Source organism: Spermophilus citellus (genome assembly GCF_964194105.1).
Source record: "Spermophilus citellus genome assembly, chromosome: 4".
Lineage (NCBI taxonomy): Eukaryota > Metazoa > Chordata > Mammalia > Rodentia > Sciuridae > Spermophilus > Spermophilus citellus.
This window is the reverse complement of record NC_138185.1, coordinates 29,359,793-29,375,477: the sequence shown is the minus strand read 5'-3', so window position 1 is coordinate 29,375,477 and position 15,685 is coordinate 29,359,793. Positions and strand designations below refer to the sequence as shown.

Below are 15,685 nucleotides of genomic sequence, written 5' to 3'. Positions count from 1 at the left end.
TTTTTTAGTTTTCGGCGGATACAACATCTTTGTTTGTATGTGGTGCTGAGGATCGAACCCGGGCCGCACGCATGTCAGGCGAGCGCGCTACTGCTTGAGCCACATCTCCAGCCCAGAATATGCTGATTTTAAGTCCTTTAGGTATATGCTGAGGAGTTGGATAACTGGGTCAAATGGTGGTTCCATTCCAAGTTTTCTGAGGAATCTCCATACTGCTTTCCATATTGGTTGCACCAATTTGCAGTCAAAGTTCAATTTGGGCCTTGTTTTTATATCTTTCATACCTCAAATTACTATGATTCAGTCTTCTAGTTTCTTAAACATAGGGATTACAGTTATAATAACTGTTATTATTATCTTTTCCCCCCTCTAATCCTATTATCTGTGTCTTGCTTTTAAGTTTTGTTAGGCAGGAGGCAGAATAGCATTTAATTTAGGGCAAATTTTGCCCCACTGCTGAGGCAGAATCTTTTTGAGTACCTAGTGTCCTGAGAAGTAATGAGGATTTTGACTGAGGCTAGTGGAAATGGGCAGGATTTCCAGTGCAAGATGTGTATTCATGTTTTACATCTGAATGTCTAGTTTTTGCAGTACCATTTGTTAAAAAGACCCTCCTTTCTTTGTACCTTTGTTGAAAATCAATTGACCATATATGTACAGGTTCTGCTGTTTCCTACAAGCCTCAGTGAATGGTTGGCATTCCGATAGCTCCTTCATTCCCTAATAGTGATTTAGTTTTCAGTGTTTTTTCCATTGGGCAGAGATTGTTCAACAATGAGGACCAGGGATTTGGGTCACATTAACACATGGAGCAGTGAACACATCCTGAGAATTCTGGGGACCAAACTGATTTTGACCTTTATCATCTGCTGCCTGCTGCCTTCTTTCTGCACCCTTTTATATTTGTCTCATGTCCACATGCAACTGTTGAGGGACACTTAAAAAAGAAAGTTCTCTACAGTGTTGAGCATGAATCAATCATTCAGCTGCATGTTACCTACAACACTCTTGGGAACAGAATATTGAGAAAAGCTAGCAAGTCACAAAAGAACACAATTGGAAATCCATTAGTAAGAAAGCAAACACAGATAAGACTAAGTAGTATTTAGTATTTAAGAAAAGAAGAAGGGTGGTATGTGGTGAAATTATACCAACTTGAGTTATATTAATTTCCTCTGGTAATGCTGCCAATTAGGAAGGGCATACAAGGGACTTTAAAACTAGTAGTAATGTGTGATTTCTTAGGTGAGGTAGCATGTGCACATTCATCTGGGTTTTGGTGGTGTTGTTTTAGTCTTTTTCTTTAAGTGGCATGTATACTTTTCAAATACTTTCATGGACATAGAATGAAAATCATTCAACTGTTGTATTTCCCCAGCAGTGATAAATGTTCTCTCTCCACACAGCACTGTTGGAACACTTATTTGTACAGCTAGTTGATTGAAGGAGGAAAAAACAAATTCTTTTTTTAATTAATTAATTTATTTTAATTATGTATACATGACAGCAGAATGCATTTTGATTCATCATACACAATTGCAGCACAACTTTACATTTCTATGGTTGTATACAATATAGCATCATGCCATATGTGCAGTCATACACGTATCTAGGGTAATAATATCTTTCCTGCCCCCATGCACCCTCCCTAGCCTCCCTCCCCTTTGCCCAATCAAAGTTCCTCCATTTTTCCCATGCCTCACCCCCTTCCCTGTTTTGGATCAGCATCCACTTATCAGAGAGAACATTCGGCCTTTGGTTTTTTGTAATTGGCTTACTTCACTTAGCATGATATTTTTCAGCTCCACCCATTTACCTACAAATGCCATAATTTTATTCTCTTTTAATGCTGAGTAATATTCCGTTGTATATACATATCATAGTTTCTTTATCCATTCATCTGTTGAAGGGCATCTAGGTTGTTTCCACAGTTTAGCAATTGTGAATTGAGCTGCTATAAACATTGATGTTGCTGCGTTACTATAGTATGCTGATTTTAAGTCCTTTGAGTATAGACCAAGGAGTGGGATAGCTGAAAGAGAAATTAGAACACTACCCCATTCACAATAGCCTAAAACACACACACACACACACACACACACACACACACACACACACACACTTGGGAATCAATGTAACACAAGAGATGAAAGACCTCTACAATGAAAACTACAGAACACTAAAGAAAGAAATTGAAGAAGACCTTAGAAGATGGAAAGATCTCCCATGCTCTTGGATAGGCAAAATTATTGTCAAAATGGCCATACTATGCAAAAGCACTATACAGATTCAATGTGATTTCAATTAAAATTGCAATGTCATTCCTTACAGAAATAGAAAAGGCCAAATTGTTCGTTGACACTTGGTATCTTGTTTTGCCCTGAGGTCTTATTTTTCTCTCTTGTTGTGCTTTCAGAGATAGAGAGGTTAGTCAAAGGCACAACTATGCTGCACTCCCCTGTTGTTCCTTGGGCTTTGAGGGGAAATTTCCTCTTACCTTGGGTTTTCTAATTTACAGAACGCAACAGGAAGGTCAAAGCTCATCCACTAAGACATTAAGGATGAGATAAGAAGCCAGGGAGATTTTCTCAGGAGTTTTCTGGCCTCAGTCCTGAGAAATCCCTGCAAAGGTCTGTCGCTTTTGCCTATATTCTGACAGTCAAGAATTCAGAGCAGACACTAGATGCAGTGGCACCCACATGTAATCCCAGCAACTTGGGAAGAAGAGGCAGGAAGATTGAAAGTTTGAAGCCAGTCTCAGCAACTCAGTGAGGCCCTCAGCAACTTAGAGATACCCTGCCTCAAAATAGAAAATAAAAAAGGGCTAGGGATATTGCTCAGTGGAAAAGTACCTCTAGGTTCAATTCTCTGTCCCAAAAATAAAATTAAATAAATAAATAAATAACTCCTCGTCGTCGTCGTCATCATCATCATCATCATCATCATTGTCCAGAGCAGGCATCAGAAGTTTTATCCCTAGGGTCTGTGGATTAGGAGAGACCAGGGCACTGGCACTGGACCACCCAGTGAGTCAGTTTATTTTTCTCATGGAGCCCTGAGGATAATGACAGAGGTACTGTATGCTCATGAAAGTCACAAGAGAGTAATAAAATTAGATTGGGTTTACAGAGACCTTTTCTGGACTATGCCACCTAGCGAGTGCTTTTTCAGCACTGTCTGACCAGTTTCTGTTTTCTCCCTTTCCATTTTGTTTTGAGGTTTCAGAGTCTAGAGGGAGACTTCCCTATGTACCCCTTTCCTGTCTTCACAGTGAAGAGGTAAAATGCTCTAATTCTTCTCTAATATTGACTCCCCCCACCCCAGGCTTTAGAAGGATTTTGAGGTTTGTCCATTGGTAGTGGACTTGTTTCTAAGCAGCTCCACTTAACAGGTACACAAGGTGGAGAGGGAACCCAGGACATGGAAGAGTACAAGTACCAGATAGTAGGTAGAACAGTTTCTACTGCATGATACCTGGGAAGTCCCCTTTTTTTCTGGAAGGGTAGTTTCATCTATAGAAGAAGTTGATGAGGTTGTAGTTTTAGGAGAGTGTTGAAGGTTGTGGATGGCTGTGGTCTCAGTAGAGTTCCTGAAAGGAGCTGGGAGACCATAGTAGACAGGTTGCTGAATGGCACTGTGAGCCTGTTGAGGCTGGAGAGTCAGGGAAGGCATGTCATTAGATTAGCTACATGTGGCTCTGGGAAGAGGAAAATGAAGGAAAAAAGTGGTGAGGGAATTAGAGGAGTCCAGGGCTGTAGCTAAGCAGTAGAGCACCTGCCTTCATCTTTGCCTTCATCACCAAGTAATTCTATGACTTTTGGGGAAATCTCTCTAAACATGAGTCTGTTCATTAGTCCTATAAGAATCATTAACCACCTCTTGCTCTGAATTCTTTAAAATTTTTTTTTTTAGTTGTAGATAGGCAGAATACCTTTATTTATTTATTTAAATTTTTTTTTTAGTTGTCAGTGGATCTTTTTATTTATTTATATGTGGTGCTGAGAATTGAACCCTGTGCTTCACACATATTAGGCAAGCATTTTACCACTGAACTATGATCCCAGCCCCATTATTTATTTATTTAGATGTGTGCTGAGGATCAAATCCAGTTCCTCAATGTGCTAGGCAAGTGCTCTACCACTGAGCTACAACCCCATCACAGATATTCTGAATTTTTTAAATTTTTTTTTAGTTGTAGATGGACACAGTACCTTTATTTTATTTATTTATTTTTATGTGGTGCTGAGGATTGAACTCAGTGCGTCACATGTACAAGGCAGGTGCTCTACTGCTTAGCTACAGCCCCAACCCCTGCTCTGAATTCTTGACTATCAAAATGTAGTAAAGCGACACACCTTTCAGGGGTTTCTCAGGACTGAAAAGGAAAACAATAATGTTTGTGATATGCTTGGTGCTTAGGAAATACTAATAAAATCTGCTCCCATCCCTTTCCCTTGACAAAATGGAGATTAAAGGTATGTCCTTGTCCCAGGGAATCAACCCTTGATGTGAATGAGAGGAATGTCAGAAATTTCTGAATTAGGGGGAAATAGGAGGACTGTAGACTCTCAGGGTTCAGTGGCATCACAGGATGGGTTGTTGTGAGAGCTAAAAGGATAGGATGCTGGAGTCAGAGAGTAGGCTCTGGGGTTGAAGATATCAGAAGATGAATGTTCCAGGTGTTTCTTCAGTGCTATGGAGTTGGCCTGGAAGAAAAGTGGGGCCATTTTGGCCTGAGCGTTCCTCTGATCTCTCAGAAGGAGTGGGAATACTGGCTTTGGAAGGGAAGCACCTTGAGAAACTATTGGAAATATTGTGGCATGATCAGGGCAGTAGATGTGGACAGTAAAAAAAGGGATTGTGTCTCCAAGGGAACAAGAATATCAAGATTGGAGAAGACTGACCCCAAAGCAGCAGTGAGGAACTTGGGTTCATTCCAGGCTACATGCAAGGGAGTGCACAGGGAAATCCAGGCTGTACTTGTTGGAGGATGGGAGGGTTACAGGACTTGAAGCTGGATGCCTTGAATTATACTGACTGCTACTGCTGCCCCAGATGGAATGGTTGGTATGTCTCTCTGACTAAACATCTATTTCTTCTTTTCAGTCAGGCTTCATCCCTTCCTCTATACCTAAAAACTGCCTCTGTCTCTCCCATTTTTCTCCGTTCTCCATTAATACACACTTACTAGACCTCTTTCTTCCTTCTGAAACTCCACCTCCTCAGGAAGCTTTCAGAACTTATAGCTTCAAGGTGGAGGCAGCACTCGGGTTCCTGGCCTTTGCACTTCTCATCATTGCAACCTCCAGAACTTTGGAGCTACTATTCTAGAACTACAAGTCAAGGAACCAGTTTCTCTTCTTTGTCTCTAGTCCTTTGCCTTGGCAATAAGGAATTGGTGACAGTATTTTCAAGCCTGTGCTTTGAGCTACCTTATCTCTGTAAGAATCTGTCTCTCTCCCCACCAAATTAGCTAACCCATCATCCCAGTACTGTTTCTTATATAATTCATCTTTGTATGTGAACACTTACAAAGAATGGCTGTTATAGGAACAAAAAGGATCCAACTTGAACCAGCTCCCAAGAGCAGCTTCACTCAAGAGTCTAATGGATACTCTGGTTGTTTCCTTTGAGGATCCAGAGCAAGTCCAGGCCAAACCTTAATCTTCATCATTTTAGTTATACATCCTTTCTGTAGTCTGCTTCCTAGGACATAGACTGAGCTGTGTAACTGTCCACCGAGGAAACAACAGTCCTTCTTAGATCTGAATCCTTGTCCTGAGGAACTCACATTCAGTGCCTAGCTGTCACTTGTCTTTTGCGCACATGCACACACGCGTGCGTGTGTAAGATAAATAGATGGGGGGGGGGGAGAGAGAGAACATCAGAACAGCGGGCACCCAGTGTCTGTAGAACCCATTTATTGCCTAATCCAAATATTCTTTTTCTGGACACATCACAAACTGAGACCCTTCAACTGAAATCCCAGTGTTTCTTCTTGAGCCATAAGTAAGGAATGTGATCTCTTTAGAGCTGATCCAGCTTCTGCCAAGGCAAAAGAAGAGAGAATCTATAAACTCAGTAATGGAGCAGACAGAACCAAAGTCTTAAGAGTATTTCCTTGGAAAGCACCTGTAAGGGCATGTGAATTTTGCCCCTCCCCAAGGCTGATAGTTTATACACTTGCTGTTTTTCTAATTTTTATGCAAAGACATATGGCAATGGCTTAATTTCTCTGAGGTTACTTTGGCTTTTCCAGAGCATAGCATTCACCATACAAACTAAGAACATAAATGCTACTGATACTGGTCTCTTGTGTGGTGTGCCCTAGTACCTGTGAGAAGAATATTGGATTCTGGTCCACAGGACCCGGCTCTACAGCTCTGACCAATCTTCTTTTTCTTCCAGGAAACTTGCATTTCTTCTCTAGTGGCCTTCTGTTTTCTCACCGTCATCATGGAAGTATCATCATTTCCAAGGATCACATGAATTCGCTTTCCTTCTATGACAGGGTAGGTGTTTTACAAGTTCATGTCTTGGGCAATCAGAAATCACCCACACTTCTGAAGTGAAAATCAAATATAGGGGCTGGGGATGTGGCTCAAGCGGTAGCGCGCTCGCCTGGCATGCGTGCGGCCCGGGTTCGAGCCTCAGCACCACATACCAACAAAGATGTTGTGTCCGCCGAGAACTAAAAAAAATACATATTAAAAATTCTCTCTCTCTCTCTCTCTCTCTCTCTCTCTCTCTCTCTCTCTCTCTCTCTCTCTCTTTCTCCTCTCTCACTCTCTCTTTAAAAAAAAAAAAAAGAAAATCAAATATAATTTCCTGTCTTCCTCATCTCCTGAGGGGTAGGATGTCAGAAACCAGCATGGCCATTGAAGCAGGCTGGCAGTGAGGTTGAGAAAAGGTCTTTACACTGTCACAATGCTTGTGATCTTTGTCAACCTCATTTCTCTATTAAAGGCTAGTAAGGGCTTCCAGGTTAGAAGTACCTGTGCCCATTCACTCATCCCAAAAAGGCTTAGAAAGCAAGACAAAAGACCTCCAATAGCTCCTTGCAAATGGCCTCCAGCCTAAGGACACAAAGGCTCACCCAATTTAGAACTGGAAAGAATCTTTGTGACATTGATAGGGCTCCACCCCTTAGCCACGGGAAAGAATTATAAGTGGGTCAAAAAGAAAAATGGTTGGGCTGGGGATGTGGCTCAAGCAGTAGCGTGCTCGCCTGGCATGCATGCAGTCCAGGTTCGATCCTCAGCACCATATACAAATAAAGATGTTGTGTCCACCAAGAACTAAAAAATAAAAAAAAAAAAACCCACAAATTCTATTTTGGGGGCTGGGGATGTGGCTCAAGTGGTAGCGCACTCACCTGGCATGCGTGCAGCCCAGGTTCAATCCTCAGCACCACATACAAAACAAAGATGTTCTGTCCGCCAAAACCCAAAAAATAAATATTAAAATTTCTCTCTCTCTCTCTCTCTCTCTCTCTCTCTCTCTCTCTCTCTCTCTCAAAAAAAAAAAAAAAAACAAAACAAAACAAAAAACAAAACTTAGAAATGATGTAAGAAATTCTGAAGAGCTAATAGGGTGGTTCACTCCTGTAATCCCAGCAATTTAGGACATTGAGGCAGGAGAATTGCAAGTTCAAGTCCAGCCTATACAACTTAGCAAGATCCTGTCTCAAAATAAGAAATAAATAGGACTGGGGATGTAGCTCAGTGGTAAAACACCCTTAGGTTAAATCCCCAGTGCTTATAAAAGAAAGAAATAAAGCAAGCAAGAAAGAAATTCTCAAGAAAAAATGTTTGTCAAAATTGCTCACTTGGGGCTGGGGATATAGCTCAATTGGTAGAGGGCTTCTCATACCCAAGGCCCTGGGTTCAATCCCCAGTACCATACACACACACACACACACACACACACACACACACACACAAATTGGTCACTTAATGATTTTTAATTTAAAACATGATTTAATTCATTGAAGTGTTCTTTAAATACAGTTAACCATGTCCATAAGTTCTAGCCACTCTACCGTAAAATACTGGTTAAGTGTTACTTTATGCCAAATACTGTACATGATGTCATCTTGTTAAGTCCTTAAAACAATCCTATCAGGTAGGCATTAACAAGACTTGACAGAGAGAAGCAGCTCTGAGAGGTTAGCAAACTTGAGATAAAACGAATCTTTTAAAACTGAAGGTTTAAGTTGTGGTTTGCTTCATCACCACCTCAGATAAGTCTCATTCTACATTCTTAACCACTAGAAGAACTAAAAATCCAACTTATTAGCTAACTCTGCTCTTATCTAGGTAACTCTAGGTGAGAATTTCCCCCACTGTAGTCTCAGAAGGAACTATAATAGGGGTGAATTGTTGGAAATTGTTAGATCACAAAATAAGGTCATTTAGTCATTAGTCATAAATTACTACAGGCTAGGTATGGTAGGGCATTCCTGTAATCCCAGTGGCTTGGGAGGCTGAGGCAGGAGGATCATAAGTTTGAGACCAGCCTGAGCAATTTGTCCTGTCTCAAAAAAATAAATTGAAAAAGGGCTGGGGATGTAGTTTAGTGGGAAAGTGCCCTTGGGTGTATTCCTTAGTACAGTAAATAAAATGTACATAAGTACTACATAATGTATAGGTTACCTAAAAAACTTGTTTTGTACTCATTTTTACTTAGGGAAAAACATATCTTCCAGATGAAGGGAAATTTCTTATTCATTATTTGCTTGAGATGACAAAAGGAAGTCTTGAAATTAGATGTAATTAGAAATTCATCTTATTAATACATAAAGCTGCAATTTTATGCTTAGGGTCTTTATGACGAGAATCATATAATTCAAAAATTGTTTTAAGGTCTTTCTGATAATCCAAGAACTAAATTCTCCGTTGCACTTGCCTTAATACATATCTTTATTATAGTAATTTTATAGTTTTTAAAATTGGACCTATATATGTGATGTAATTTAGAAATGTGAAAACAAATTTTCATTGCCAATATATAAATCTTTTTATATACATTAATTATTTTCTATAACTTTAAAAAAGAAAAAAAAACTTCTAACAGTCTAGCAATTGTATACAATCATGAAACAAACCATTATCACAAAACAGAAAGTTTTCTTTTTTTTAATTTTTAATTTTTTTGTAGTTGTAGATAGGCAGCATGCCTTTATTTTATTTGCTTATTTTTTTATGTGGTGCTAAGGATTGAACCCAGTGCCTCATAGGTGCTAGGCAAGTGCTCTGCCACTGAGCCTCAGACCCAGCCCCCAAGAAGATTTTCTTTACCCCAAAGTCTCCTTATGCCCTTCCTCCTACCTCTGGTTTCCTCATGCCCTTCCTGCACTCCTGGATTTTTATCCCTGTAAATTAGTTTGCATTGCTGATATATCATCAAGTATTGTGTACCCTTTTGAGTCTGACATTTTCTACTCAGAATGATTTTTAGATTTATTCCTATAATATATACGAATAGTTTGTTCCTTTTTCTTTTTGCTTCTTTTGTTTGAGTAGTATTCCATTGTATGGATTTATTGTAAAGATTTTTAGACTAATTAGTAATATAAAACTCTAAAGATATTTGGAAAAGAGAATTGGAAGGCAAAAAACACTGGAAAAATATCTTTGGTGATTAAAACCAATGAGTTAATATTTCTTTTCTATAAAGATCTCTATCTTTTTTAACATGAAAACACTGATTGCTAAGAGGCATTCTTAATCAATAGAGGGAAGCACATCAGAAACAGCTATCATATGTAATAGTAAATAAACAAAGAGTAAATAAGAGAAGCAGTTAGCAGAGGAGAAATGGAGTAGGCGATATGAATGTCCAACCAAGGGAGTGGGGGTGGGATGCCTGAGATGAGAATAGAGGGCAGTCATTGAAAATGTTTATAGATAGTATATAAATTTTTACAGATGGTATGGTAGATGGTAATGGTTAGTTCAGTCTTAAATATAGAATATGGGGGGGGGGGGCGCTGGGAATGTATCTCAGTGATAAGAGTGCTTGCCTAGCACACGTGAGGCCCTGCGTTCCAGCCACAGGACTGGGGGTAAAAAAAAAAAGCAAACAGGATGTGGACCCAGATGTGGTAGCAGATCCCTGTAATCCCAGCGATTTGGGAGGCTGAGGCAGGAGGATTATAAATTCTAGGCCAGCTTCAGTAACTGAGGGAGACTCTCATCTCAAAAATTTAAGAAAGGATGAGGATATAGCTTAGTAGTAAAGTGCCCTTGGGTTCAATTCCCAGTAGCACCAAAAATAAATAAATTTTAAAAATAATGTGGAACTGTAAATATGATTTTCTACTACATCAAAAGGGTAAGTCAGGGGCCAGGGCTGTGGCTCAGTGATGAGAGTATTTGCCTAGCATGTGTGAGGCCCTGGGTTCAATCCTCAGTACCACATAAAAATAAACAAATGAAATAAAGGTCCATCTATAACTAAAAAAAAGTATTTTTTAAAAAAGGGTAAGGCAGTGAGTTAAAAAACAAAAATAGAAAAAAAAAGCCAAAATATTAGCTATAGTTGGGTTGAGGATGAGACTTTTTATCAATTTTTTAACCTTCATTCCCTGTTCTATTTTTTCCAAAAATTTATTTAATGAACAAACTACTTGATCTTTAAAAACAAAAAACAAAGCCCTTTCCCTCTAATATCAGGAATAAGATTAGGATGTCAGCCTGCTTTTGCCACTTTTATTCTAACAGTTTTGCAAGATCTAGCGGAAGCAATTAGACAAAAAGAAGAAATAAAAGATATCTAAATTGGAAAAAAATAAGTAACATTATAACTGTTCATAAATGGCATGACCTCACATCTGCAAAACCTTAATCATTCCATAAGAAGCTTCTAAAACTAATAATTCACCAAAGTTGTATGATAAAAAATCAACATACAAAAATTAATTGCATTTCTACTTCCTAATAATGAGCAATCTGAAAAGGATATTAAGAAAGAAATTCCAAGGGCCGGGGCCATAGCTCAGTGGCAGAGCACTTACTTAGCATGTGTGAGGCTCTGGGTTCGATCCTTAGCACTGCATAAAATACTGAACAAATAAAGGCATGCTGTCCATCTATAACTGCAAAAAAAAAAAAAAAGAAAAAAGAAAGAAAGAATGAAAGCAATTCCAAGCCAGGTGCAGTGGCACACACCTGTAATTCTAGTGGTTCCAGAGGCTGAGGCAGGAGGATCACAAGTTCCAAGCCATCCTCAGCAAAAGCAAGGTGCTAAGCAACTCAGTGAGACCCTGTTCCTAAAAAAAATACAAAATAGGGCTGGGGATGTGGGGATGTGGGGATGTGGTTCAGTAGTAGAGTGCCCCTGAGTTCAATCCCCTGTACCAACCCCCCCCCCCCAGCAATTCCATTTACAGTAGCATCAAAAAGAGTAAAATACTTAGGAATAAATTTCAATGAGGAAATAAAAGATTTGTTTACCCAAAACTATGAAACATTACTGAAAAATTAAAGACAATCTAAATGAATAGAAAGACATTCATTTTCATGGATCAGAACATTTAATATTATTAAAATGACAATACTGGGACTGGGGTTCTGGCTCAGTGGTAGAGTGCTTTCAACTATAGTAGAAAATTAACTAAGCAACACATAAAAAAATAAATACATAAAATAAGGCTATTGTGTCCAACTACAACTAAAAAATAAGTATTTTTAAAAAAATGTAGTTAAAAAAATGACAGTACTACCCAAAGCAATTTGTAGATTCCGTGCAGTCCTATCAAAATCCCAGTGGCATTTTTTGCAGTATATAAATTTTTACAGAAGTAGAAAAATCATCCTAAAATTTATATGAAATTTAAAAAGGGCCTCAATTAGCTAAGACAGTCTTGAAAAAGAAAAACAAACTTGGAGCTCTCTAACTTTCTGATTTCAAAACTTAAAATAAAGTTTCAGTAACCTAACAGTGTAGTACTGACATAAAGTCAGATGTATAGACCAGCAAAATAGAATAGAGAGCCCAGAAATAAACTCTTGCATTTATGATCAAATGATTTTTGATAAGGATGCCAAAACCATTCAGTGAGGAAAGCACAGTCTTTCAAGAAATGTGCTGGGAAAACTGGATATCCCATGCAAATTAAGTAGAAAAATTAACTCAAAATGAATAAAAAAAATCTAAGGAGAGGGAGGGGAAGGAAGGAGGCCTGAGAGTAGGAAGGATGGTGGAATGAGATGGACATCATTATCCTAAGTACATGTATGAAGACACGAATGGTGTGACTCTGCTTTGTGTACAACCAGAGATATGAAAATTTGTGCTGTATATGTGTAATATGAATTATAATGCATTCTGCTGTCATATATAACAAAACTTAAAAAGTATTAAAAATGAATAAAAAATCTAAATATAAAAGTAAAATGATGAACTGTTTTTAAAAAAACATAGAGGAAAAGCTTCATGACATTGGGTTTGTCAGTTATTTCTTAGATACTGCATTGAAAGCACAAATAGCAAAAGAAATAATATATAAATTAAACTTTATCCAAAATTAAACTTTTGCACATCAAAAGACACTCATGTGAGTAGAAAGAACCAAAGAATGGGAGACAGTATTTGCAAATCATATATCTGATTAAGGTGTTAATATTTTAGAAGGAATTTTGAGATGACATTTTTATTTTTGGAAAAAGAATTCCTGTGCTGCCCAATCTCCTATAACTGTATTGGAAAGCCCATCTATTATTGAACCCCAGTAAATCACTCAGTGTGAAATAACTGCACTGAAATTGTTCTTGTGTATTCTGATTTTAGTTCTGAGGACAGGCATCATGAAAATGAGTTTTCTTGCTAATGCTACTTTTTTTTCTCCTTAGGATTCTATTGGTGTTGTGGCTGCCCTTTTTATCAACTTCAGAAGCTCATTGCTTCCTCATCTCCCAGTTCATTTCCATGGATCAAGCAACTTTCTGATGATTGCTCTTTTCCCCAAATCAAAGATATATCAAGCATTTTACTCAGAGGTAACATCCCGTCATTTTTTTTCCTTAGCAATTTAAACAGTAAGATAGTGTGTCAGAGCTAATGGTGTAGTGTGAGAGGGCCTGGCACAGAGGCAACTTCTCTATATATTCTTTTGGTTCTGGCATGGTGCTCTTGCTAGTGAGGAGTAAGAGCCTAAAGGAAACTGAATAAAAGGGTTTTCAGCCTTTAAAACAAAAAACAAGCAAAAACTTAAAGTTAAAAAAAAAAAACTACTTTTCCCTTCCCCCACTTTTTTCTTGGTCCTGGGGATTGAAATAGGGGCGCTTTACCACTGAGCTACATCCCCATCTCTCTTTATTTTTTGAAACAAGGTCTTGCTAAATTGCTTATTGGGTCTTGCTAAATTTCCTAAGGCTGGCCTCAAACTTGAAAACCTACTGCCTCAGCCTCCTGAGTTTCTGGGATTATAGGCATGCACTTCCACACTTGGCTGCTTTGTCCCCTTTAAATCCTAATTAGACTTATTTTCTTTCAGCCATTTTATCGAATCATAGGACCTACCTATTGAACTAGAGCTCTCCACCTTATCCCAGGCTCTCCTTCCTTATGGGTCACAGCCCTGTCCTTTTGAATAGTCCCACCTGGCAGCTGGCCAATTGTAGGTACTTAGCACAGATTGCACAGGAATTATCTGACCCACTTAGAGACCAGGCAGCAGCCAGTCAAACCGATGGTCAGCTTCATGACTGGGGGAGATTCTTGGAAAGGTGTGATTACAGCAGCTTGTGAGAGCACAGTGTCCCTCCCTCAGGACAGATTCACAGAATGTGGAGGAACAAGAGCTGACTTCAGCTGCAGATTGGCTTCTTCAGTTAGTCTATTCTTCCCCCTAACTATTTCCTGGACTTTCTACCTCCTTGCTGTTGCCCTTTCAATCTGGGAACCTAGAGACAGCCTTTCAGATTCTCTTCAGCCATTCTTCTGCCTCTAGACAGAAGTTACTTAAACCACTGATATCTACTTTATCTCCAGGAAAGAGCATGCCCCTGTTTCCTAGCACCTTCTTCAAGGCTTCCTGACCTCTGGAAGAGCAGAATCCTCAAGGAGCGGAACCCAAAAAGATAGTTCTGATTCTGAAAAATACAGAACAAAATTGCTTCAGATCTTATTTAAAACAGCAACAACAACAACAACAACAACAAAACCCTGTTTGTTAAAATGATTTTTCTCTGCACAGACAGTCTAGATTTTCAACAATCATCAAATCCCCATGTGGGTTCCATATCCTGTTGTTGGGTTTAAAGTATTCTTTGCTCAAATTCTGTTTTGTTTAGGTCTTCTCCCCCTGGCAACAGCAGGATAATTCAGGGCTCTCTTTAAAAGTGATCCAGGAAGATGGATTATCTGTGGAACAAAAGAAATTGTAAGTGGCTGCCTTCAGTGTTTGTGCTTGCTTCCCTAAGCTTTGTGGGTGTGCTTTCTGCAGGAAGACTTACATTATGTAACACAGGGGTCTTGGCTTCTGAAAGGGCCAGCAGTCATTTCAGTGTTGCTAACTTGCAAGTAGCTAGTGCTCTTGGGAAATAGAAGGCAAGAGAAATGAAATCTACTAAGAATCAGAAACTGATACTACTGTCAAGGGCTTTCAGACCATTCATCCTATGTGGGCATGCCAGTCGTCATGCACTCATCACATTTTAAGTCAGTGAGATGTTTATTTTGGAAGCATTGACTCTGTCATGGGATTTGGCTTGAAAGCCTGCCTCGGAACCAGTTGTGTAAAGTATGCATGCTGTATGGAAGTGGAATTCTAATCTGTGATCTTTTGGTATTCTAGGCACTCTAGTGCACAGAAACTCTTTCGTGCCCTGAACCATCCTGCTGGGGAGAAGTGGAGTTCTTCAAAGCTGCTCTCAGCTAAACTCCCAGAGCTGGACTGGTGAGCTTTGGGTGTCTGATTTTAGATGTTTAATGTTCTAGCTTTTGAAATGTCAGAAACCTCAGGGTTGGTCCTTTCTAAAACCCCCTTTTCTCCATAGTTTCTTAGGGATCCTTGTAAAAAGGTAATAGTGATGCACCATATACAATTTTATTCTCTAGAGAGAATTTCTCTAAGGCTTATTTTTTGCAGTTCAGTAAGAACTGCTGTGTGGGCAGATCAGGCAAAGCTGGTGATGGTGACATGTTAACACTGTCTTTATTTTTCCAGGTTTCTTCAGCATTTCGATGTCAGCAGCATTAGTCGGGAGCCTGTGGTGCGGATCCATCTTCCGATCCTGCTGCAGCAAGCTGAAATCAGCCCTCCTCACAGAGTAGAAAATGACAAGGTAGAGAAGCTCACCAAATATGCTGGGAATTCATAGGAGGATAATCCTTAAAGCCTGCCCTTGGGGTTTTTTTTGTCAGTTAACAAAAGGAGCTCAGGTGGAGTCCCTTTTATAAGACGCTCCACCTCCTTGGATACTGATGTAATGATATACATGAAACCTGCTCTATACAGTGACTGTGTCAGGCCAAGTCTCATGACAGTGATAAATCCTGGCATCTTGCCATGCCCTCCCTTTGCTTTTCCAGGTCTTTTAAACTTTCATTCAGTGCTCTCAGCTCTTTCTGGTTGTGCAAAGGACTTACTTAGCAGTGGATCTGTCGCACATAATAAGGGTTAGAGTGCCCATGTTATTTGGGCCTGGGTGGAATCACCAGAGTAAGATGATACTCTATA

The 15,685-nt window shown here is 39.3% G+C and overlaps 1 protein-coding gene across 5 annotated transcripts in view; it reads left to right on the top strand.

The window, feature by feature from the left end:
- DNAAF9 (dynein axonemal assembly factor 9) overlaps positions 1-15,685 on the top strand; it is a 159,052-nt gene that overhangs the window by 97,946 nt on the left and 45,421 nt on the right. For all 5 annotated transcript variants that reach the window (XM_081289866.1, XM_081289863.1, XM_081289864.1 and 2 more), the window contains 5 exons: positions 6,409-6,512; positions 12,855-13,001; positions 14,298-14,386; positions 14,801-14,902; positions 15,173-15,290. In XM_081289866.1, the coding sequence (XP_081145992.1) occupies positions 6,409-6,512; positions 12,855-13,001; positions 14,298-14,386; positions 14,801-14,902; positions 15,173-15,290 (560 nt within the window). The remainder of the gene's footprint in view (positions 1-6,408; positions 6,513-12,854; positions 13,002-14,297; positions 14,387-14,800; positions 14,903-15,172; positions 15,291-15,685) is intronic.